We start from the raw sequence: 26,482 nt of genomic DNA, 5'->3' as shown, positions 1-26,482 counted from the left end.
CATTCTTCTGTTGTCCTTTCCACGTCTACACCAGGGGTTAGAGTGGCTTAACTATGATTCCTTGGTGGTGTGAATTGTCCACACTGCTGAGTGACATCACTAGGTCAATCCAAATTTGAAGTGTAAACTAGGCCTAAGGTTCTTCTCCATCATTATTTTTGTTAGCCCACCAGGAGAGTGGCCAGGTAGAGAGAGAATTGTCAGTGTGACTCAAATGACACTGAAAATAGGAGTGTATAGTAATAAAAAACTCGAGTCTTTAATAAACTACTTTGGACACCACTCTGACAAGATCGGGGGGAGGAAGCAGAGAGGAGTGGTAAAAGAAACTGAAATACAAAAATGAATGAAGTTAAAATTGTCAGAAATTGGCAGCAGCAGGCATGTGTCGATTTAAAAGTAACAAACACATACGAGCATGATCATCCCTCCCTCTGATAATCATACCAGCTGGAGGTGTAGGGAAAAGGTTAGTATGTCAGGGTTTTCCCACAATTGTTTTGTAGGTGAGTGGGTTGTTTCCACTTCTCCCGTACACAACAAACAGAGAGCAGCCCTCTTCCATGCAAAAATTCACAGGCCCTTGGCAGGGAGCACACACACACACAGACATACACACACTGTAAAAGGTTAAGAGAGCAGTGCTGTACGAGTGGAAGTGACTCATGTAACGTAAGGCCTCTATTCATGTGTTTCCACCTCCAAGAAACAAATGTGTAGGACTTTAGATAGCCATTTTAGATCAAATAAATAAAAGGCTATAAGATTAATAGATTTATGGTTTTTAAGGCCAGAAGAGGGACCATTATATTGTCTGGTCTGACCTCCTGTATACCAGAGAATTTCACCCAGTGATTTCTTCATGAAGTTCAGTATCTTGCAATTTGGTTAGAGCATCTCTGTTGGAGACATCCAATCTTCATGTAAAGATTTCAAGTGATAGAGAATGCACCACATCCCTAGGGAAGTTGTTCCAATGGTTAGTTACCCTCTCTAAAAATCTACACCTTATTTCCTGTTTGAATTGGTCTTGCTTCAGCTTCTTGCCACTGGATCTTGTTATGTCTTTGTCCGCTAGATTAAAGAGCCACCTATTATCAGTAAGGTTATGACTCTGTCCCAGGTGTTTTTAGTAAAAGTCCAGGACAGGTCGCGAGCAGTAAACAAAAATTCCTGGAAACAAAAAACCCGTCCCCAATATTTACTAAAAATACTTTGCGGGGAGGGCATGACTCTCAGAGCACTGCTGGGAGCCTGCAGTTGCTCCTGAAGCAGGGGCTGACCCAACCCTGGCCGCTGCTCCGCAGTTCCGGTGGCCCGGGGACCACAGTTCCAGTGGCCTGGGACTGCTGCTCCGGTGGCCCTGGGGCAGGCCACTCCTCTGGTGACTCTTCGGGACCCACTGCTCCTGCTCCAGCGGCAACCAGGGCTGACTGTCAGAAGCTGCTCCGGTCCTGCCGCTGCTCCTGCAGGAAGGGCTGACCACTGCTGCTCCCGCCTGAGGGGTGCTGACCATGGGGCCATGGGGCTCCTGCCCCAGAAGTCCTGGAAGTCCCTGAAAGTCACAGAATCCATGATTTCTATGACAGAATCGTATCTTTAATTATCGGAGATCTTCTCCCCATGTAGGTACTTACAGACTGTGATCAAGTCACCCCTTAACCTACTCTTTGCTTAGCTAAATAGATTGAGCTTCTTTAGTATCTCCCTGCAAGCCAGGTTTCCCAGACCTTGAATCACGGTAGATCTTTTCTGAACCCTTTCTAAAATGTGGACACCTGCCCTGGACTTAGCATTCCAGTAACAATGTTAGCAAAGGATTGTTCTTTTAGCCACTGCATCACACAGAGAGCTCATGTTCAGTTGGTTCTTTAAATAACATTTTAGACCGAAGTGGGTCAGAGGAGATTGTATTCAACTGCAGGTCAGGAAAAATAACGGTTATGATATAAAACATCTCATAAATACATGCTTACTCTGATGGGTTAGTGGATAAAGTGTCCATCATCAAATAAAATAGCCCCGTGTTTCTTCACATCCAGATTTAGAGAGACATTTAAGGCCGGATTCACAACTGCATTACTTCTTTTACACCAGTGTAACTCCACGGGTTTCAGTGGCGTTACACTGATGCAGTGCAAGGGGGGATTAGGCTTCAAATAATACAAAAGTAACTAGATTGTGGAATAACAGTAATACATACTCATATATAATTTATCACCTACACTGGGTAAGTACTTAACAGCAGTCATAACAAACTCATTCATTTTCAGATGTTATTCAGTACAGTGAATCAACTCTTTACTGAAAGAGAATGTACAATCACTGTGAGGCCTTTTATATCAGTTAAATAATATAAGATTACTGAGGATCTTTTAATTAAATAATTGCTCTTTGTTCTATCAAGATGGATTGCTTCATTATTGGGATCACAGGAAAGAACATGCAAAACCCATCTTGAACTATTCATGCTTTAGCTACATACAACCTTTGGGACGTGATAATCTCCTCTGTCACACCTATGAAGTGAAGGCAATCCAGAAAGGAAGTGCAGCGTTAGCCATTAAAAATATAATACCCTGCACTAAGCTGATCAAAGAAAGCCACGTGGGACCAGATTCAAAGGTGGTGTGAACAAGTTACAGCTGCCTGACGGGTTTTGAGGCCAGCTTTTCCAAAGAGCTACGCACCCAACAGTTGCCATTGTTCTCAATAGCAGCTGCTGGGTATGGAGCCCTTTTGAAAACATGCCCTCCTCATTTAGCTGCCTCCGTGGGAGCTGAGCTCTTCAGAAAATCCAGCCCTTGCTTTTCTTCTGACGTCCTCCAGTGATAAAGATGTGGCACTCAGGACAGCTAGAAAGAGACGGAACTTCATTTCTGCGTCTGTACAGCACCTAGCACCTGATCCATGAGCAGGGCCCCTCGGCGCACTGTGGTAACGCTAATAGTAATTACTTTAACGTTTCTGTTTCTGCCCACAGTTGCGTGACATTGGCAAGTTACTAAAGGTCAAGATCCCTGTACCATTGCAAGGGTCATTCTCTACTGTCTGAGTAATTTTACAGGTGCACCCCTAAAGGGAGACAGAGGGATACGCGAGAGCCCCCTTCCAAAACACCGATTGCCCTGGCAAGGGGAGTAGGAACAGGCATACTTTTCAGTACCCGCTGGAGGTGGGCATGGTTCTGCCCTACTCCCAACACAGGGCTGTGTCGATGGGTATGTCTATGCTGTGGTCACGGGGGTAACTGCAGCTCGAGCTGACATACCCGAGCTAGCTTTAAGGGTGCTAGCTTGGTGAGCTAGCAGTGTGAGCTTCAGCTGCCCAGGACCCTGGGTAGCTAGTTGTGAGGCTGGCCTGCGCTGACGGTCACACTGCCACGGCTTTACTTTTCCAGGCCCCATCCAAGCTGCAATCACACCCCATGATTGCACTATAGAGACACCCTCTATCAAGTAGCTACACCAGTGCAAAGCCCTAGAGTCGATGTACTACACTTGTGTAAAACGCTGCTTGCACTAGTGTGAATTACTGCCAGTAAATCAGTGGATTAAACCGCAGAGCCCATTTTTGCTCTTGTGTCTACACTGGGGGGAGAGGGGGTGCATCATGTATTGAGATTGCAAATTTCCCTTATCTATGCAGGCCCTTATTGGCACAATATAGCCCTGAATGTTTGCTACCACGTGCATGCACAACACACCGGCACAGACCCACACAAGTGTGCATGTGCCCATGCACATGTACACAGCTGCGTACCGTCCTCTTCCTGCCGCCTGGGAGTATCAGAGAAGTCACACTGTGGCTCGCTGTGGAGGCACCTGGTGCTGGCTGCACGCAATGCTGCCTTTCCCGGGCCTCTGCTTCTGCCGAATGTCGTTAATGCAGCTCACGGCGAGCGGACTGAGAGGACTTCACCGTTTATTAGGGGAGTATAATCATTTAAGCCTGAATAAGCTTCGAGGCCTAATGTGGCTGTTTGGCCAACAGAAATGAGATGTAAATTTGTGCTGAATAGCCACTGATTACAGGAAGATGATTAATGCAAGATTTGAAATTGATTTATGGGTGCAGTTGTTAAGGCCTAAACCATGAATGTAATATTGTGTGTGTGAAAAGCTTCGGACAGATTAGAGAGCAGGGGTAAAATAGTACACTCTCTGCAAGGTCTGATACATTGTATAGGCTTGCTATAATCTGGCCCTGCAGATTGTATGCTGTGACATTTGGTTTGGCCAGGGTATGTATAACTATATCTGTCTTGCCTGCAACATAAGGAGAGCTACAAGGTTAATAATCTGTTTTATTTTCATTAAATGCACTCTTCGGTTAACTAATTTTTCTCACTGGAAACTTTAAAACCATTTTTTTTAATTTCACTCTCAGAAAATATGAGGTAGCTGATGATAATTATTTAGAATTTGAGTTGATCTGATTAGTGATTTCACCACTTTGCAAGAGCTAAAGCTTGGAGAAGTAAGGTTTGTTCTTGGGGGAAAAGTATCTTTCTCAACATAAGCTTTACAAAGACCCCCATAGAGTTAATATTAAAAAATTCAAATACAGATTTATTTACTCAAATGTCAGAATATATATTAGAAAAATAGATTTATTTGCTAAATGTCACTTTTTGTGCATTATGGACCAGATTTTCAAAAGTGCTCAACACCCACCAATCAGGAAGCAGATTTTTAAGAGCACAGCTCCCATGTAGGTACGTAAGTGAAATGACTGATTTTCAAAATGCCCAGTATTCAGCAGCTTCCCTTATTTCCAGTAGGAGCTGATGGGTGCTGAGCACTTTTGAAAATCTGGCCATTTTAGATTTCCAGAGCCTAAGGGAGTTACATGCTTCAATCCCATTGAATTTTGATGAGCTTTTCAAAGACACAGCTGGGAGTTAGGTACCTATCTTGCTGAAATACTTTTCAAAATCCCACTAGGCACCTATTTGCATCTTTAGGGATATTTGAAAATCTGGCCCTGAGACCTTTTGAAAATCCAGGCACATGTGTAGATGCCAAAAATGGGCATTGCTGTGTGGCTGAGCTCTTTTGAAAATCTGGTCCTAGAGTTTTTGTGTATTAATCTAACAGGTGTATGCAACACATTCACTATGTCATGTATTTAATTGTTCTGCAATGATCTTTATAATAAGCAAGGAAATGTAATGTGCTTGGACTGTCTTTCCGACTGTGTCTCTCATGCTGATCACCATGGTATTTGAGCTCTGGTGCTGAATTGTTGTTAGGATCGTACCTTTAATCCAAAGAAGGTGCACACAGGTTTTCAAACCTTTTCTCTTTTCTTAAAGCTTGGGTTGACAGTAATGTACTCAGCATGCTTTGTTCTTGGTCTAGGTCAGAGCCTTCTCTGATTAGAGATCCGGCACTTCTTTTGTTTTGATTACAGTAACCTCCAGCCGGGTTCACCTCCCATTTGGATTATGGTTCTGACAACCTTGATTGCACATATAAATAAGCAAAGTGTGAGAGCAAAGCTTTCGGTCTCAGGACTAAAGCACCAGAAGAAACCTTCCTGGAAAAACTCATTGTTAACACCTGCGTGTAATGTTACTGAGCATGTATCTCCCAGATGTTATAGTTTAGGGTGAAGGTGCCTTAAAAAAACATTGAGGTTGTACACCTATCCTTTCTTATTGTGGGTTTTCTTTTGGCAAATTATTATAGTTTGTTATCTATGTTGGACATCTAGAATCTGCATGTATTTGTATTGCTTGTTATCTATTCCAGGGGTGGCCAAACCATGGCTCGTGAGCCACATTCGGCTCTTTTACACTTAAAGCGCAGCTCGCAGGGCCCCCCGCACCTCCACTCCACCCCATTCTCCACCTACTAGACTGGGGCACGGGTAGCTCAGGGCTTCTGCCCTGCAGCAGTGTGGTGGGGTAGGAGCTTCTGTCATGTGTGGAGGGGGGTCTTGGGGCCTCAGCCCCGTGGGAGCTGCCTGCTGGGACTTGGGGCTTCAGCAGGAACATCCACCACAACCCAGTGTATTTGAAGAATATTTAGGTTATAAAATCAAGCACTCAGTGGCCAGATTTACAGTTGTCTGTGTAATCTTAATGCTTCCATCCTGTTGCCAATTCTTGCAATCTTTTTGTGTTAATTTTGTGATGTTTTGTATTTTTAAACTCTCAGCTCCTGGTGTCATGTGATTATGAGAAATTCCCATCTTACATTACAAAGAAGTAAGTGTCTAGTCCTTATGGTTGTGGAGAAAAGCTTTAAAAAATCTGACCCCAGTGCATCATAAAGACTCAAAAACCAGAAGGCAAAGAACCCCACATTTCAGGGTGTGTGTGTGGGAGGGACGTTAATCTCATGATTTTTAAGCTAAAGTCATGATTTTTGCAGGAACCTGATTCACAATACTTGAACATTTGGGGATGGCGATATTGTAAAGGTCTTGTAGAAAAATTAACAAGTGGCCATGTAATTAAAGACTGTGTACAGCACATGCCCAGAGAGGGGCGAGTTGGTTGGGTACCATCCAACCCATGTACAACGTGGTTCCATGTTGTAGTGGAAATGGGACATGAACCATTCCCCCAGCCTGTGCTAAATTTGGGTTGTCCAAAAGTTCAGCATCATGTAGGGACATAAAAGAAGGTCTCTAGTTAAAACCTGCCTTGATAAATCTCAGCGTGGAGTTGGGTAGCCTTTAACGTGGATTAAATCTTGTTTTCTCGGTCAGCTACTTTGCCACCCTTATGATGCAGATGTCTTTTCAGATGCACTTATGTACAGTTAGAGCCCCTGAAAGCAGCCGCAGTGAGAATTTACTCGGGAACTTGAATATATTCCTCTCTTTATTTATTTAAGTCTGCTCTCCGCCAGGCAAACCTTTTCCCTTTGAAACCTAGCACACAAAAGATGGCAGGGAATATGTGAGCATTCGTTAGTTAATATAGATATCAGCTCTGAGGCTGACAAACTGAATCTGAGCGAATTGTGAAACCCAAGGCACTGTCATCTGGCAGTAGCGTTGGCTCTCTTTGTAGCTGCAACTTTGTCTTTCCTGCGGTGCAACTGCCTGCAGGATCCCGTGCCCAGCCTTTAAATCATGTTGTGTGCATCTCCTCGTCGGAACGTGCAAAAGAAATAGTGTGTTGGTGTTAGCCGTGACCTTTTTATCCACACTGGTCTAGAAGAAGCAGCTTGGGAGCAAAGGACAAGCGTACCACCAAGGTGGCTGCCGAAATGCCAGGCATGTCTGAAGGTGTCAGTCTCGGGGGAGTGTTGGTAATTGCTGAAGTGATTACACAAAAATAGGAATCTCCTGCTGAAAGAGCAGGGCTACTGAGAAATGTGGGGGATGGCAGTGGAAGGGTAATGAGAATTCTAAGCTGCAGGCTGTTTTCTGAGCTGCAGGCATCCTTCTGAGTCCTGACTGAAATGCTAAACTCCTTCCCTGGGTGAGTTTTGATATGCCATGAAATTATAAATGGAACACAAGTTTTATCAAGCACTTAGGATCGGTTCTTACTTACCAGATTTAAAAAAAAAAAAAAACATTTTGGGGAAGATTAATCCAAATTTAAAAAAAAAAAAAACATGGCCTGAGCTTTTGCAATCTTTTTATTTAATTTAAATTGTATATATTGCAACTGTTTAATATTTTATAAAGTTGTTTGTTATGACTCTCAGTGTACTGGATGTGAAAATATTACGTGACCCAGTTCGAGTGTATTGCATGCTAGGCGTTTTGGATTCCAAATTCATTATCACCCCTCCTTCCCCCCACCCTTTTCAATTTAAAGATTTTGTGTCCGATTTCTTTCTTTAGGATAAATAATCTTTTGGGGGCCTGATCCAAGCCACAGTGAAGTTAATGGAAAGCTTCCCATTAACTTCTGTGGGCTATGGATTAGGTCCCACCTTCTTCTGAGTACAGTATGTACTACACATGCTTTGTTTCTTTGACTATAAACAGAGTGGCTCTAATGAAAGCCATCAGAGAAGTGCAACCAGGCAGAAAAGGGTTAGGAAAATAGCTCAATTTTTGATATTCTCTTCTTTTAAACTAGAGAACTTGAGGAGAACGTGCCAAACCACCATAAAATATTCTGCTGCTGACTATTTGTCTTTACACACTTTTTTTTTTTAATTAGGCCAAATTCTTACCTGAGTGAAGAAATTGATTAGATCCTTTCTTTACTGTATGCCTTTTGTGCATTATGTCCCTTTGGCGTAACTAAGTGTTGTCAGCAAGAAGAGACAAGAAAGTTAATTCCTGAGTTCTAAAGTTTTTTCCTTAATATCAGACCTTGGAAAAAGTGGTTGGAAGCTGTTTGACTTTAGGGTTGAAAGGATTTGATTTGTATCGGTAAACATTGATTTCACTTTGCACACACAAACCGATAAAAATATTTCTAATGATGGTGATAGAAATGTACAGATAGGCAGTGCCAGAAACTCTTTATGTACTTCATATAAACTCTGTAGATATGTTTACATGTGGTTTTGACAAGTGGTGTTTTAATGGTTATAAAGCATTAACTTTGTGGATCTTAGTATCAACTGTCATTCCATATCATAATTTTTCTGCAGCTGTAAAAACTTAAACTGATGATAAAAAAATCCCCAAATGCTTAAAGCCTGTAATGTTGTACAGTAATGAAAATTTATACTGATAAATATCTTTAAAAGCTGACAAATAAACATTGATATTGTCCATCAAAATTATAGACATTAAAAAATATAATTTTGCTATGCCTAAGGATCTTGTATAATTTCTGTAAAATCTTTTACAATTGCTCCTGTTCCCATTGTACTCAAGGGAATTTTGCCACTGATTTGACGGCTTTTATATAAAGGTCCAGGATCAACAAAAGCTCTGTAAGACCCTGTGTAGCTTGTGTGTTGTAAAGGAACACATGGATATTGTAAAACATGATGGCACATATCATAGAATCATAGGACTGGAAGGGACCTCAAGAGGTCATCTAGTCTAGTCCCCTGCACTCATGGCAGAACTAAGTATTATCTAGAGTCTAGACCATCCCTGACAGGAGTTTGTCTAACCTGTTCTTAAAAATCTCTGATGATGGATATTCCATAACCTCCCCAGGCAATTTATTCCAGTGCTTAACCACCCTGACAGTTAGGAAGTTTTTCTTAATGTCCAACCTAAACAGCCCTTGCTGCAATTTAAGCCCATTTCTTCTTCTCCTATCCTCAGAGGTTAAGAAAAACAAAATTTCCCCCTCCTCCTTGTAACTTTTATGTACTTGAAAACTGATCATGTCCTCTCTGTCTTCTCTTTTCCAGGCTAAACAAACCCATTTTTTTCAATCTTCTCTCACAGCTTATGTTTTCTAGACCTTTAATCATTTCTGTTGCTCTTCTCTGGACTTTTTCCAATTAGTCCACATCTTTCCTGAAATGTGGTGCCCAGAACTGGATGCAATATACTCCCCTTCCAGTGCAAAGTTGTGCAGGATTGACTGCAGGCTGCTGTAGATCTATATCTTTAAGGAAGCCACTAGTCCCCATGGCTAGTCCTGTTTAGCAGAACCCTTCCACAGAAGTTTAACTTTAAGCCAAATAGTCCCATCGGCATAAATGGGAACTATGTGCTTAAAGCTAAGTACATGCCTACGTTGTTCTGAACTGGAACCCGTGACCAGTGAGCGAGTGGTAGCTCTGAAATGGAAGGGAGAGGTGGCCAGCATGTTTTCATCTTGCCTGGGGATCTACATAGTTTATCCTGCAGATCTTTAAGCCAACTGCATCTGTGCTCCTTGCAATCCTGTGATTGGCCACCCATGTTTCCATCCATCACCTCGGCAGTGCCTAGAAACCATATTTGGGGCATTACTGCTATCCAGAGCGTTTGCCAGTTTAAGCAGCACACTTTCTTGGAGAGGAGAAACGGCTCCCAACCCCAGCATTCAAAAATGATGAGCCAGGCCCCCAAAATCATGAGATGTATACGTAGGATAAATGTCAGGTTCTTTTTATTTGCCACCTCGTTTTTGAGCCTATTTTGAAGTTTTCCTCCAAAACCAGGAGGGATAGAATCTCTCATTTATTTATTTATTTATTTTGAAAGCTGAGATTCTCACATAAGCTTATGCTCAAATAAATTGGTTAGCCTCTAAGGTGCCACAAGTCCTCCTTTTCTTTTTGCGGATACAGACTAACACGGCTGCTACTCTGAAACCTGTCACATAATCACGTGACCGAGGAACTGGGGCTTTAAGAATAGCATTAACTCTCCTTAACCTCATGATAAAATGGCAAAACACGGCAGCACTGCGCATTGGTGTCTGCCTGACTAGCAGGGTGGCAAAGCAAGCTCAATGCGTCTATGCCTGTGCATTGCCGCAGTCATTGGGAGCACCCAGAAACAAGTTGTGTTATCACTTCCACAGGGTTCTGCAGTGCGGGAGGGTATGTATTATTCTTTTCTTCAATAAAGATTTCCCCTCGTCTAACCCCAGCGAGGTTGCACAGGGTATACACCGGAGGAGAATCTGCTTGGACAGATTTCCTGTTTTTTGAACTTTCTAATACGGTAGCTGGAGGCAAGTTTGCAGATGTCTGAAAAGGTACGTTTTTGCTTTTGCTTCTGGAAGACTTGGTTAGTGCAAGTGACATTAGAGCTACGTGGCTGGTAGCAGAAATAGGTGGCACACCTGGTAGGGTAACCAAGGTCTAGGCCAATTTCAAATGAGTCTTGAGAGACAGAGCAATGTCAGACTAAGTTGTCTTACAGTGAAGTAACTGAGAACTAATGAAAGAATAATTCGGGGATACCTACACCTTATTTGGAAGACACCGCTTGCCATTTAGCAATAATTGCGACCCGTAGGATTGTCACGTGCCTTCCCTAGTGTGATGTTCTGGAAGTGATGTTCAGTGTCCTCGTAACAGTGTTCACAACTGTCCCAAATTGGAATAACTGCACAGAATAAAAATCCCGATCGCAAAGGCGGGGGGAAAGGAGCAGTTTGCCTGAGAAAAGTTCTGTGCTAGAAAGCAGTGCTTGTATCTTGCCAGTGTTGAGCTGGAGGCTATTGATCGGTAGCCAGCTCCTAAGGAAATGACAGAGCTTGCCCTACGTTATCTGCCTGAAAGCGCAGAAGTGTTGTGACGCACCAGGCTGTTCAGCTCCCTGTGGGGAGGGAATGGGTTTTCTGTTTGTTTTGAATGCAGGAATTCACATGTACCCAAATTCTGCTCTCATTTGCATTAGTGCAAGCTATCTGAAGTCACTGTGGCTGCATTGCTATAACCCAGGGCAGAATTTGCCTCACTCTAGGGTGGGTGTGAACATGTGGGTTATCTCGGCGGCTTTCAAATGTTCAAAGCAAGGGATATGAACCCGGACTGGATCCTCCTTTGCAATGGAGAGAGCCTCAGGAATGGCTAAGGGTGCAAGAGTTTCCATGGAGCTTCCTTTGCCAGCAGGGTTGGGTGGGAGAGGTTAGATCCCAGGGATCTGTAGGAAAGGAGAGCCCCAAGCTGGCATGTGCAGAACTGGCCTCTCGTTGTCATCTCTATACTCCTTATTCCTCATGGCCCCTTTATGAGCTTGATGGATGCAATGCAGCATTAGCCGCAGAGAGTGGAACCACTCCCAACTTGATCATGACTCGGATATCCTCAGGGTCAGCAAGGGACAATGGGGAGAGGAATGTCTGGTGCCCTGCTCCAGCCCACCCTGCATCCTAAGTCCCATGGGGCTCCAACCCCACAGATCTCTGGTGGAGGCGAGGCCCCTCACTTTCCATGGATGACCAAGATCTGCTGCAGGATTGCTGCTGGCACAGTTGACTGAGTATACAGTGCCGCATGAGGCGAGAGGGAGCCTAGGAACATAGTAATTGCTTTACCAGATAAGAGCAGTGGTCCATGTAGGCCAATATCTGAGACTGATGGAAGTGGTCCAGCTGCAGCTGCTTGGTTATAATTTAACCGGGCACGCTCTGTTTGTTAGCCTTCCAAGCAGGCTGCAAGGCCCAGAGGGAGCTGGAGGTTGGTTTTAGGTAGGACTCTGATGGGTTATGTGGAATGCCTTTGGTTTCTATGGGGGGAGTATATGATTGGGAAAATATATAACTGGATGGCTGAGAATATTGTCTTGATAAATGTGAGGTTTTCTCATGGTGTGGGTTACAGTTTGGGAGGAAACTGTAGCTCTGGGTATGTACCAAACATGTGGAAAAAATAATTTATTAGCCCTTTTCCTATTTAAGGCCGGCTGCACTCAGGGCCTGTAACTGAGAGCCAGCAGCATGGGGTGTCAGTGGAAGCAGACCCATCCATGGAAATGGAATGCCCCGGCGGGGAGGGGACCATGCATCAGGGAAGGATGTGGGGGAGGGGAGAAGGACCAAGTGACAAAGTAATGTGTGCAAAGGAGTAGGGTGAGCGAGAGACGGATAAAATAGATGGGAGAGGGAGAGAAAATGAAGCGGGAATAGAGACAATGTGATGAATTATTTTTCCAAATGGACTAAACCCTGATCTCATAAGACTCAGTTTAAAATACATCAGTACTTTCCTAATGTTACGTTTCCATGTAAGCAAGTCACTGGGCGGCCACATGAATGTGGCATAATCACCACATGGGAACTCAGGTAGTCCATGAGGCAGCCCATGGGAGGGGAGGTGTCTACTGGGATGTGGTTCACACTCTGAAAAAGTTTGAGATCCCCTGTCCCATCTTACTGTCCTTGATCTTATATGGCAACCCTCCCCCGAGAGCGGTAACATGTTTTCAGGTTCTTCTTTTAGCTTCTTACTTCTCACCGTCAAGCAATATGGAGTCTTGCCATATGCCCCTTGGTGGCTTTAAATGAAGGACCTAAGGGACCAGTGTCTAAGTTTCTCATGATACTTTTCTTCTTACAACTGAAATTTGGAACCCTTTTCTCACTCTGTAATTTTTTTTTAGAAAGTAGCAACCCATAGCTGTGCATCATCAAGCGGTGACTCCTGAAATGGCACAGATCGAAAGAGGCATTGCCTGTTTGTGTACGTACTTTAAAATTAGCATTTGAACATGAGGCTGAACCGTCATGAGCTCTTTGGCTTGTATTTTGACTTGGATCCATGGTATCTTTTGGCTTTTCCCTTGGCAGTCTGTGTGAACTGAATGCCCTCGTATTGATGGAGGAAAGGGCATATCTAGCTTCTGTTAACTCACGAGCTGAAGCCTACTGAAAATCTCTTATTCAGAAACAGGTCTTCTATAAATGATTTACTATGAGGCCATTGCAATGTGTTTGTGTTGTTCTTCTTAAGGCTATTAAAGACTTAGAAGAAACATTTAGCACCAAATTAATGTTGCGTTTTTGTTTTACTCCTGCAGATAGCATTGATTTATATCTCAAAAGTGTGTACTGCAGAGAGGAATTCAAATGTGTAATGCAATTTTTCGGTTCTGCTGTACTTAATTTTTTCATGCAAATACATTCAGCTAGATGTTGTCATATTAATGTGCCAGGTTTTCTTTTTCATGAACCATTATGGCACATATTTCATCAGCTAGGCCTTCTAGTTTGTTTTTATTCCTGTGCTGTTTGAAGTGCTTTGTATAATGTCTAAAATATTAATCAAGAAAGTCAAGACCAGGCTGAAAAGATGGTGATTAGCCCCTGATGCTTTTTCAGGGATGGATGTAAGAACCAGAACGGTAACAGAATGATTACAGTCTCCAGAGTAACAACAACAACAACAAAGTGGTTCACCTAATCAGAGGAGAAATAAAGGGTCCTCTCCTACCTGAAGATAGGAAGAAAGAAGATCAGATTAAATGGCAGGACAGAGCCTAGTGTGAAAGGTGGGAGGCCTTGATAAGATCTGGATGCTTTTCCCTTGTGAATGTACAGAGATAAGCAGCCTTAACTCATTAGCACCTCCTTTTCCTTTCCATCTCTGATGACAGCTCTATTTTTGATGGCAGGTGGGACTGATGCCACAGATTCTCATCTCAGCTACAGTGCTGTATCCTGACCGCAGTCAGTGGAGTTATGCTCCATTTACTTGCTGCAACTGAGATCCGAATCTGGCTCAATTAATCTATTTCTGCGTGTATCTGCTCTCTTATGGTTTTTTTTAGCACTTGAAGGAAACAGGAAATATTGCTGGATTTAATTTTTATATCTAAACAAACGAGCCTTCTGTTTCTGTATATTCCCACAACCACAAATCCTAGATTTGCTTTTATGAAAATCAGCTTAATTTCACAGTGGTGGAGAGCCTGAGACTTGGGTGTTCTGAACAGCCGTCTTGTGCAGATAGACAATAAGCAACATCATTCTGCAAATTTTCTACACTCCTTTAAGTAGAGCAATTGTTAGAAATTGTCAGATGGTGTAATGGTCAACTGTAGCAAAGTGTAATTACTTGGAAATGGAGCAAATTATATGGAGGGTCAGCTGCTCTCTAAATATCATATTTGGGCCTCTACCATGCATCCACTGAAGTAAAATGCCTTGCTCTTCTATACCACTTTTCATCAGTAGTTTTCAAAGTTCACAAAGGAGGTCAGAACTAGTGCACCTCTGTGAAATGGGCATCTTGAGGCACAAAGAGGCTTATCCAAGGTCACTGGCAGAGCTGCGAATAGAACTTGGGTTTTCTAAGTCCCAGTCTAGGGTGATAGCTGCTAGGCCACACTGCCTCCCTAACTTCAATGAGCATTGTCTTCACAAAATGTGAGGTCAGCCCTTTACAGCTCTTACTCCCGGTCAAGGGAACAGTAAAACTTCCACTGATTTCATTGGTGCAGGAGCTGACTCACCAGCACCGTGCATTCTCACACATTCTCGCATGGGCATGCGCCCTTGATCAGACAATTCCCACATAGTAACTGTTCGTTGTCGTTCACGGTCTTTTCTAACTCTGTATAAACTCAAAACCAGATTCAATGAAAGGGACATCATCAACTCGAAACTCGCACTTTTATCGGCTGCAGTGCCAAGTCACGTCTGATTTACTAGTGCCGAGAAAAGGTGGTGAAAAATCTCATTTTAATTATATGTCATGCATGTGTAAGGCTTTGTCAGATAGGGGCCTAATTTAGGGGGACTGCTTACAGAGTGAGGTGCCACTCACTGAGAGAAAAGGGGCTGACTCTGGCCCTGTAAGTGTAGATCTGATTGTGTCGTGACAGCCACACCCTCACCAGGACAGGAGGCCCCAGTTTGCAGCTCCATGTGCCAAGGAGGGTGAAGCAAGCCCTTCATTCATGTTGCCAGCGTTCCAGCCTTTCCTCCCAGATCGGTTTTGACACACAGTGTAACCAGAAATAAATTGCCCTGATTCTAAGGGAGACTGTCAACCTGTAGGGAGGGGAGTGGGGCCAGGAGGTGAGGGGAAGGCTAGAGAGAACTGAACAAGAAGAGAAAATGCAGCGGGAGTGGGTATGTCTACAACTGCAGTTGGGAGGTGTGACTGCACATGGGCAGAGGCCACTCAGGTAAGTACCCAGGGCCCCAGGTGGCCAGTGCAGCCTCTCACGCAGCTGCGGCTTCGCTGCTGTTATTACCCAACCCAACTTTCCTCTAGCTGGATGAAAGCCGGCTCGGGTATATCCACACCTGCTGCACTCGCCCACCGGACTGCCACGTAGGCACAGCCAGTGAGGGAGTGGTGGGAGGAGGGGACAAAAGGCTCTGCTTACTGTGGCTTTACGGCTTCTCCTTTCAGCAGCCCGGCAGCCCGTTGTGTTTTCCTGTCATTTATTTCCTTCTCTTTCATTTAAAATGTGTGTCAAAAATTTCATGAAAACAATTAGCCTGGTGATTCTAACTTGAGGGTGGTTTCTGTCACCTCTGCCCTGAGCTAATACCCTGATGCTGAAGGCTTCAGACAATATTTGTTAGAAACAGGCCTTTAGCCTTAGAGTGTATTCCGCCCACGATGTGGCTATTACTTTGTTACCAGGGTCTGCCTCATGTTCACATTATACTCTGTGTACTTAGAGTTCTCGCAATGATGCATTGGCCAATATAATCAGAAGCAAACATCAAAACTGAACAACCCCAAGAGTAGATGAAAGAGATCTTAGGAATTAGATCCTTACAGGTCAACAGATCAAAAGTAGGAGAAATGAGCAACACTGAAAACCTGTTAGTTCTTCCAAGGCTCCCGTCTGCAACACCGTACCACTTAGGGGGGTGATTGGGTCTTTAAAAGTGACACATCAGTTGTTAAAAGCAGAGAGAACTTGGATGCTAGCGGAAAGCAGTCTTCAGCGTTGTAGGGTGTTATTCTAGGTGATATCTCTGTGCTTCTTGCAGCTGTGCAGTTGACTAACATTCCTTCAAAGTGGTACATTTAAAAATAATTTGAAATCAGAAATGTTGCTAGACAATCCTCATTAATGGCTTGATTGTGACTATACCTGGTACCCTGCATAAGATGCAATGTGTAGTGCACAATCCCTGGAGTAGTCCAGGGGTCACAATTCATCCAGTTTTGCTCTAGGGGAAGTAATCTGCTATGGATTTATATTGATAGCAGAGTACTTCTCTCTTTGCTCTGACTTGCCAAAGCTCCACATATTCCATGCCCCTCTCTGCCCATTCCCTGCCCACCTGTATGGAGGGGAAGAGAGGCACTGAGGAATCTGCTTTTCCTCCTGTGCGCTATTCAGTGATGCTGTGGAGTCATGCAGTGAAAAAATGGGGGACCCTTATACAACTTCATTCCACTGCCTAGCTGCATAGAGTAAGCCACAGTCTTGCCTTAAATACTGCATCTCTTTTAATGCGATTGCTTAACAAACCAATAATTAACAAAAGCAACAATAAAAAAGAATTTTGGACCTGTTCTCACTTGTTTCCAAACAAAAGGGCTTACTCAGTGGCCTTTATGTTCAGTAGGAATCTTTGCTCTTTCTTTGTGGGGCATTGGGTCTGGCCTAGGGTATGGAAATCTCTGTCATTTTAACATTCTCATTTCTTCCAGTAGTGTAGCTCTCTTGCAAGAAAGTTAAGATTTTTAGGGATTTGTGGCTTGCTTGCTTTTTTTGTTCGTTTTTTTAAGTAATCCTCTCTCTTTTTGCACAGTGGGAAGAAATTGGTGAGGTGGATGAAAATTATGCACCAATACACACATATCAAGTGTGCAAAGTAATGGAACAGAATCAGAACAACTGGCTTCTGACTAGTTGGATCTCCAATGAAGGAGCCTCCCGGATCTTCATCGAACTCAAGTTCACTCTGAGGGACTGTAACAGTCTTCCAGGAGGACTCGGGACTTGCAAAGAGACTTTCAATGTGTATTACTTTGAATCAGATGATGAAGATGGGAGGAACGTCAAAGAAAACCAGTACATCAAGATTGACACCATTGCCGCCGATGAGAGCTTCACTGAGCTCGACCTTGGAGACCGGGTCATGAAGCTGAACACTGAGGTCAGAGATGTTGGGCCTCTGACCAAAAAGGGATTTTACTTGGCTTTCCAGGATGTAGGTGCCTGCATCGCCCTGGTTTCCGTGAGGGTGTATTACAAAAAGTGCCCTTCCATTATCCGTAACCTGGCCCTCTTTCCTGACACCATCACTGGGGCAGATTCCTCCCAGCTGCTGGAAGTGTCAGGCTCGTGTGTGAACCACTCTGTGACTGATGAGCCTCCAAAGATGCATTGCAGTGCCGAAGGGGAATGGCTGGTGCCCATTGGAAAATGCATGTGTAAGGCAGGGTACGAGGAGAAGAACAGCACCTGTCACGGTAAGAATTTGCAAGGGAAATTGATGCTCTGGTTTTGCATTGCACACATCTTGGGTCATATTCGAGTACGCTCGTTCATGCTGCAGAGTACCAAGTGTCATAGATAGTCTCACTGAAGTCAATGGACCTGGTTCTCATTTACCAGAGCTCTGGAAAGAGGCTGTAATCAACTCCTCGTTAAAGGACTCTTTCCACTGCCAGAGTGCTGAGAGTGTTCAGAATCTGGCCCAGTGGCGGATTAATGATTTTGCCACCCCTAGACCCAGAAATAATTGCCGCCCTGCACCAGCTCACCTCTGCTCTGCTTCCGCCTCCTCCCCTGAGCGCGCCGCCGGGCCCTGCTTCTCCCCGCTCCCTGCCGGTGCTTGTGCGTGAAACAGTCTGGGGAAGTGGGGGAACGCGGCGTGCTCAGGAGAGGAGGCAGGGCCGGGGCAGGGATTTGGGGAAGGGGACCAATAGGGGCAGGGAGGGGGTGGGGAAGGGGTGGAGTTGGGGCAGGCCCAAGGGCGGATGGCGCGAACCGGCACCGGGGGAAGCAGCCTTGCTATTATAAATTTGCCGCCTCTGCAAATTTGCTGCCCTAGGCCTAGGCCTTGTCAGCCTAGGCGTTAATACACTGCTGATCTGGCCCAGTGCTACTTCTTGTGGCGTAACATCCTATTCAGTGTGAATGAGGGATCAGAATCTGGCCCATTATAATGGTTATATATATTTTTTGAACTTGGGCGTTTTCGGATGATAAAATGTTTAAAGGTTTGTTTTCTCCCTTGTGGACTATTGCTTGGAAGCCTTACAGTTTGTTTTCAAAATCAAGACATAATTTATTATATGTAAATTCATACAAATGTATCTCTCTCCTTTTAGTTCTCTGTAAAAAGCAAGAAAAGGGAAGTTTCATATCATGGGAATTGTCTGCTTTGTCTTGCAGTTGCTTTGCTACCGCAGTGCTCAGCTGTTCAAAGTTAAAATATTATCTTAGACTCTGATCTGGAAAAAACTTCCACATGTGCAGAACTTTGCACTTGTGAGCAGCCCATTGAGCTCACTGCAAGCATAAATACATCGCAGGGTCAGGGCCTTAGCTAAGACATATATTTAATGCCAAGTAAGTATCCTAAAAGAGGACTTCTAAATAAATCCAGTATAAAACACTTCTGAATTTGCTGGAACATTGTTGTATTATAACACGCTTTTTTTTTAAAATTACACTTCAATTTTATGTGTATAATAGGTGGTTTATTAGAAAACTATTTGCCGATAACACAGACAAAAGGCCATTTCAAGGCAATTTGTGTTTACTAGTGGCTTCTTTGCATTTTTATTTGTAAATTGTAATTTGAATGTGCATATTCCCTTGTAACTTGAAGACATTTTCTCATGCTGGCTTGTGGGCCGCTGGCTGTATGTTGTTAATGGTTTGTTGGTGTGTAGGGTAGTCTCCCTTTGAGTGTACAGACCATGTTGAGTTCACTTTCCTCCTGCCTGAAATAAGTGTGAGTTTGTGATGAGTAAGGAGAGCAGGACATGTGCCCATGGTGGGTTCTCGTTGGGTATGTCTCAAACCAGGGTCCTGATCATGCAGTTGTTGATCACACAAAACTCCACTGAAGTCTTCGGGAGAAAACCAGAGATAGCTGTTGTCCCTTTTACAAGTCTCCTAGGAGGGAGGGAGTAGGGAAGTTGACTTTATGGGGAGAGGTCTTTTGTTATAAAAAACCCTGCTTTTACAAGGATGTTCCACTCTCTCTGAACACACTGCAGATACTGACGGACCTAGCCTCCCTTGTTCCTCCCTTGCCCTGATAATGAATTCCCCACCTCTGGGGGAGGTGCGTCTGGCTTAGCATTTGGCCCAAGAGGAACCAAGCAGCACCAGCCAAAACAGAGGAAATCTTGATTGCTGCAGGCAAGGGAATGTAGCCAGACATACTGGCAAGAACCTGCCTGCCTGCCTGCTAAACATAAATTGCCCCAAAATAGCAAATGTAAGGGGACTGTCCTTACTAACATTCAGTGTGGGTGTTTTGGTTGGCTAGCTCCCAGTACCAAAAGGGGAAGGGTCAATGGGAAATCCAGACCCTGAGAGCGGCAGTCCCCGGGGCAATGGGGAGAGGCCAGTGCTCCAGGACAGCCTGATTGACGGGGCGGGCAGCTAATGAGGGAGTCAGGAGGCTGGGGGGGCTCGTCCTCCGTGTGAGCTGGAATTGCCTGGGTCAGATAGTGGGGCTGAGCTAAGGAGAAAGCAGGGGCCTGAGCTGAGCTATGGAGCAGGGTCGTGCCAGATCCAGAGGGGCCAGAGACACAGCCCAGGGAGAGCAGATCCTGTGCTGGGTGCAGGGCTGCGGCCACAGAGCCAGAGGGGCCAGAGAAGCAGCCCAGGGGGCTGGGGGCAGAGCAGCAGCATCAGTGCTGAGGCGGAGTGGAGCCGGAGCTGGAGCAGTCTGGAGCCGGGTGTGGTGAGCAACTGGGGCCAGCTAAGGGCCCAGCGCAGAAAGACACTCCCAGCCTTGCAGGGTGTCTTGCAAGGATCCTTGCAGGCCAGACTGGGAAGGGGATCTTAACCCGACGGGGGGCTGATGCTGGGAAGAAGGGTCCCACCGCCCAAAGCCCGGAGGTGTGTGGCCACCACCAGAGCAAATGTCCAACCCGCAGCATCCCTGCAGCACAGCCAGGGCCTGAGAAGAAGGCTTGGGACTTACAAGGAGCAGACTGTGAACTGCCCGGGCATTCCAGAGACGCTGTTTGTGATGTTCCCTGCCACAGAGCGGGGTGATGTGTTTCCTTTCACCTTTCCCATTTTTCCTTATTCTTTTTTAAATTAATTGTTGATTAAATAACTTGCATTTGCTTTAAATTGTATGTAACCATCAGTGGGTCAGGGAAGTGCCCAGTGCAGAGAGAGCACCCTGGAGTGGGGACACCCTAGCCTCTTCCTAGTGACCACAGCAGGGTTGGGGGTCGAGCCGCCCAGGAATCCTGGGCCCAGCCTCGTTGGGGTTACGAGGACACTGCCAGACAGGAGAGTGGAAGGGGAGTCCTCGAGGGCAGGGAGGCCTCTGGGTAAAGGAATTGGGAGTGAGGACTCAGATCCTTTTACTAGCCCACTTCACCGGGGTCGTGCAGAAGCCAGGAAAGTTCCCCACAATAGTGGGACCATTCCCCCACTTACATAAACATTGATTGGGCGCCACATGATGGTAACCCAGAGCAGTTGGGCACTTCCGCTGGTTACCAAACCACTGATTTCCCTCCCCTCCCGCACTCACTGCTCCGTTGACTACCAGAGCCGCTGCTCTATTCTGCTTTGGCTTTGGTGGATCTTTCTGAGCTGCTGTCGTCAGCAGCTGCCATGAAGATTATCCAGACTAACAGCTACCGACTTTAAATAAACCACAAACTTGTCGCGGCCCTTGAAAAGCTGGCCACGGCCACAGAGTAGCTGTAGACCAGAGTAACCTCTAGTGTTAGTATTATAGTGCCCCTTCCTGTAGGAGAATAGCTATGCCAGGATGAACACTTTTATGCCAGTGTAACTGAGTCACACTAAGGAGGTACTGCTTTCACTGTACTGGTATAATTAAACAGTGCAGCTCTTGGGTGTAGTGCTAAATCCTTAATTCCCTTGCAAGTCAGAGGCATTTAGGATCCTTGGGCTCAGATCCTCAAAGGTATTTAGGTGCCCAACTCCTGTTGAAACCAAGGGGAGTTGAGTGTCTAAATATCTCTGAGGAGCTGGGCCCTAGGTACTTAAGAAAATTTCCCCCCTGAGCTTTAATTTTGGCTTGAGCCACGTAATGCGGATTATTTTGCAGCTATACTTGGCCCTGGAACAATACCCTGCTGTGTTTCTACCACAAAAAAACTTGAATTTGTTTATTGGCATTTCCCTTCCAAAGATAATGTTCACTGAGTCATAACATCTTGTCTGGACAATAGCAGACTACATTCTTTTATTAGAGATGATGCAAATGTCACTCACCCTCACAAACATAAGGGAACAATTGAAATCCCTTCTGTCTAAAAATCATTAATTGGCAATGATATCTTCAATTCATCATCTTGTCATCAGGATGCTTTATGAAGGAGGCACCGACAGCAGCAGCCGAGCAATTTGTTTCACTTGGGACATTCAGGCGACAGATATGACATGGCTTAATCTCATTATATAATTCAGTTGTTATTTCAAATAACATGGGCAGTCAAATTGTATTTATCTAATAAACAAAACTTCTTGTATTTTATACCTCTTTCTGCAACTCAGCCAATTTATCATCAGCTGTCATGAGAGAACCTGTGATAAATTGTGACCATGTGGGAAAATGCTTGTGAAAAGCCCTGTGCACAAGGTTCATTATTCACGTGAATAAATTGCTGCACATGTTAATAATAAAAATTAAAAGTAGCACTCCCCATGTAGGTACATTGCTTTCCGCAGTATTGATTGGGCACAGTATCGTATTATTTTTGGCTCGGTTATATTTTCCCTGGTTCAATGGGTTCTTAAAAGCATCTCTGACAATATTCACTTGCCTATCGTATCATGTTTCAGTTTTGGTTGGTGATATTTAGCCACTCTTTGTGCAGGCCTCATCAGGGATTGCATTTCAGTTGGCAAACGCCCAGATCCTAAGCTGGTGTAAATTGATGGTAGCTCCACTGAAATCAATGAAGCTTTGCTGATTTACACCATCTTAGGATCTGGCCCAAATGACACTTTCTAATCTTTTTTTTTTCTTATCTGCTTCCTGCATCTGAATATCTGTATTTTTTACTGTGACTGCAATTTTGGATATATTTACTGCATGCATCTGGGCTCCCTATTGGGGAGTTACATAAGGAGCTGATATTCCTTGAAAAGTGATTATGTAAAAATGGCGTCTTCTGGTTCAGCAGATCTGTTCCCTGCGTGTATTCAGCTTTATTGTCCCTTTTTAGTAACAAGCAATATGGTTTTGCTACTTTTTAGTGCTTTAAACACTGCAGAACCAACACAGCTAAAATGGAGGAAGCTTCTTTCCTGTCTTCCTTGTATGCTGTCAGTAGAATTGTCTACCAAGTTCCAGTTATGCATCCTGCCAGTTAAACCTGTGTTATCCTACTGGCAACAATGGGGTTACACAACTGTAATTGAGGACATGGGCCCAAATCCTCAAAGGTAATCTACCACTGGGGATTGAGTACCTAAATACTTTTGAAAATCTAGGCTTTAATCTGGGCTACAGAACCTCTTTTTCCTGGTACACATGAGGGGCAGAAAACCCAGCTTGACTTTCAGATCCCAGGGTAAATTTGCGAGGCTGCTAGGTAGAAAAGACATATTTTTTTTACCAGTAAACCCTGAGTAACCAGAATGGAAATGATTGGAATGCAGTGAACATAAGCCCTGCAATGCCATTTCTTTACCATCAGTTTTCAGAGTAGAGTCACAAATATTTGAGAATTAAAGAAGTGAAATGAATTAGAAACTGAACTACACCAAGAAATAATAATGAATTCAGAGGAACACAATGACCTCTTTTCCAGTTTCCAGTGTGTACTGCAGCTCTAAGTGGCATGAGACAGTGGTAAAAGTTGGAAGCCAATTTTAGCCAACTTGAAACAGGAATGCACTGTAATTATACAGGATCTTGAAAAATAATGGAAGAAAATTTAAGCCAAATCTTATTTAATGCCAGTCTTTACAAGGGAAGAACTTCTTTGGAAATGAGTTGGGGGACAATGTGTGTGTTTTCTAAAGGAATTGCCAACTGAGGAAATATTTTGTCGTTTAATTTTTTTACAACTAGGAATGTTTAAACAGCTTTATTTTCTTGAAATATGATCTAACCCAATTATTATTTCATTGTTTCTAAATCAACTTTCTGAAGTAATATTTTTTATCCAAATGTTTTCTTTGCTTACTGTTCATTATTTCTGTTGAAATTCATGCTAGTTATTGCCAAGCAAGAAGTGGATTCTTAGTCAGAAACAAAGTCCTCAGCAAAAAAATCCATGTTGACAAATTTCTACTTCGGATTTAATTAAAAGTCATTGACAAAGGTATCCAAGTTCCCATAGTTTAAAAGTTTACCTGCTGAATCAACTCCCATGTGATTTTGTTGCTGGTTTACTCAGAGGCAAAGCAAAGTTACTAATCTTCAACAGACAGTGCTGCAATTGAGGAGCTGCTTGAAATGACTTCTCTGTGCCTTGCTTATTGAGTAGTGGAAAGACATACAGTCAGAGACTGGTTTCAGAGGGGTAGCCATGTTAGTCTGTATCCGCAAAAACAACGAGGAGTCCTTGTGGAACCTTATAGACTAAAAGATTTATTTGGGCATAAGCTTTCATGGGCTAGAACCCACTTCATCAGATGCAGCCACAGACAGTGGCCTTTGCAGCTGTGTTGGAAGGGAATTGGTGCAAAGTGGCGTGGCTGCAGCAGTGGTATCAGAGGGTGCGTGCGGTGCCTTTGGAGGGCTGAGGCAGACAGCACGCATGCAGAGGCAAGTGTGAGCAGTGTGCGTGCTTCTCATTAGGGCTGAAGTTGGATTGCTAATGAGTATGACCCTCTACAGCTAGGTTCTCTTTGGGTGGTAGGCCACCCATGTTGAGCTCAGTGAGTGGAAACAGGATATTCTGGGTAAAATCCTTGCCCCAATAAAATCTGTGGGAATTTTGCCCCAGATCAGATTGGCAGAGATCCTGGGGAGTTTTGCCTTCCTCTGCAGCATGGGGCAGGGTCACCTACTGGTTTAAATTAGTGTAAATGGTGGAGTCTCTGTAACTCGAAGTCTTCAAATCATGTTTTGAGGACTTCACTCAGCCAGAGGTTAGGTGTCTATTATAGGAGTGGGTGGGTGAGGTTCTGTGGCCTGCGATGTGCAGGAGGTCAGACTAGATGATCATGATGGTCCCTTCTGACCTTAAAGTCTATGAGACTTCAACGGGGCTAGGATTTTACCTTCCCGCCACCTCCAGTACAGGAGTGGGTATGGAAGGGAAAGCATTTCCTCTCTCCCCTCTCTTGCACTCCCTTATAGGAGCTGCTACAGTCTGGCTTTAAAGTTTAAACTGTGGATCATTGTCAAAGCTAAAAACACTGACGAATGTGGGAGTATTCCCATTTGGGACAACTCACGTGAGAAAGGCAAGCAAGATTTCCCCCTCGAGGTATAATGGATAGCAAGCAAAGTCCAGTGGATTAAAAAAAAACCATGTTTTAATTGTTCTACTGGGAGGTGATTGTATAGCAAGGAAAAACAGTGATGGAAATACACAGTACATGGAAAATACTGAATTCGGAAAGAGTGCCAAGACTACAGGGAGTTCTGTGCTTATCATTCATACTTCTGGTGCATTTTTGTGATTAAAACAAAATTGGCGGGGAGTGCAGCATATTAGGTGTTCATATAATTATGAGCTGAAGAGCCTAGTTAATTTTAATTAGGCACACTACCAGCCAACATCAAAGTATATGAGCTTTTGGCTGTGTTGTGTCTTTTCTTTTTTTTTAAACATGAAGAAAATGACATGAATGTCGCTTTTCAGCAAAGTGGCGGTTATCGCTGAAGTGGGAACGGTTTGTTCTGTAGAGTTGTGTGCATTCTGGGGTTGATATATTCAATAAAAGCCATGGAGTGTTTTTCTGAAATTAAACTCGTATCACAGCAGGATTAATTAAAAATTGCTTCATTCTTTGTTTTATTTTGCACATGAATAGGGCTTAGTTATAGGAAACGTGATTGGAGTACACACACTATACCACAAATGTAGTTAGTAGGGTAATGACTCCTAATGACTTTGAAGATCTCTTTCTCATTCTGTAACAGCACACCCTAGTAGAGGAGATTTGGAACCATTACTTTGTCTCGCTTAACCTTATTGTTCCATGCAATCTGATTACTATGCAACCACCTCCTGGTAGGACAATTAGCCCCCTGCCCCCACCTTGTTGTTATCCATTGGATTTCGATTTGAAAAATACGATTACAGTAGGTGAAGTGAAGGATCAAAATTTGCTTGGCAAGTTTGAATTGCAAATGTCATATTTACTTATTAACCAAAAGACAATTTACAATCCTCAAATTGGGGCAGATTCCAGGTTATGTGTTTGTTTGTTCCCAGATAAACTGCTTATTTTTAGTTGAGTACAGATCTTCAAGAAGACTTGAACGAAGGCCTCCTTGTAGCAAAGCAAAATTCTTTAGCGCGTACTGTGGCATAGGGAGAGGCGATGTGGAAGACAATACGTGTCAGTCATGGTGCCTCCCAGTTCATATGGCTGTGATCTTCCTTGACTTTTCAGCTGCTTTGTCAGTTACAGTATTCAAGAACAATCTGACTCCACAAACTTTACATCAGGTATTAAAATCAGTGGTACTATTGTATGTTGTGTTGATCATAAAGCAGGTTTTCAGTTTTGTGCTTCTTATTATAGTAGCGCTTAGCAGAAGTTAATGACGTGTTGACATTTCAATTATAAAACTTCTTCTTTGCAGGGCTTTATATCTTGGCCATTTTAACGTGCATTGGGCCCACATTGGTGCTGGAATCCTGGCTCTGTTGAAGTCAATCAGAGTTTTGCCATCGACTTCACTGCGGGCAGGATTTTGCCCTGAGTGAGAAATTTTGCGGCTCGCATTTTATTTTGTTTTATTGCAGAAATATTGCTTTTAACAAATTCCACTGTTTTTATAGGATGACCAAGTAATAGAGAAAACAGACTCCAACGAGAGACTGCTGAATTGGAATCAATTTGCAAATTGGATACAATTAACTTAGGC

At 43.9% G+C, this 26,482-nt stretch overlaps 1 protein-coding gene across 6 annotated transcripts in view; it reads left to right on the top strand.

Annotated features, from left to right (window-relative positions):
* Nucleotides 1-26,482, top strand: part of EPHA5 (EPH receptor A5) — a 321,089-nt gene that overhangs the window by 45,532 nt on the left and 249,075 nt on the right. For all 6 annotated transcript variants that reach the window (XM_084626024.1, XM_084626023.1, XM_084626020.1 and 3 more), the window contains exon 3: nucleotides 17,054-17,717. In XM_084626024.1, coding sequence (XP_084482150.1) covers nucleotides 17,054-17,717 — 664 coding nt within the window. The remainder of the gene's footprint in view (nucleotides 1-17,053; nucleotides 17,718-26,482) is intronic.

The sequence above is a fragment of the Lepidochelys olivacea genome (genome assembly GCF_965140295.1).
Source record: "Lepidochelys olivacea isolate rLepOli2 genome assembly, chromosome: 4".
In the NCBI taxonomy this organism is placed as follows: domain Eukaryota; kingdom Metazoa; phylum Chordata; order Testudines; family Cheloniidae; genus Lepidochelys; species Lepidochelys olivacea.
The sequence above is the reverse complement of the archived record's forward strand: the minus strand, read 5'-3'. Positions and strand labels throughout refer to the sequence as shown.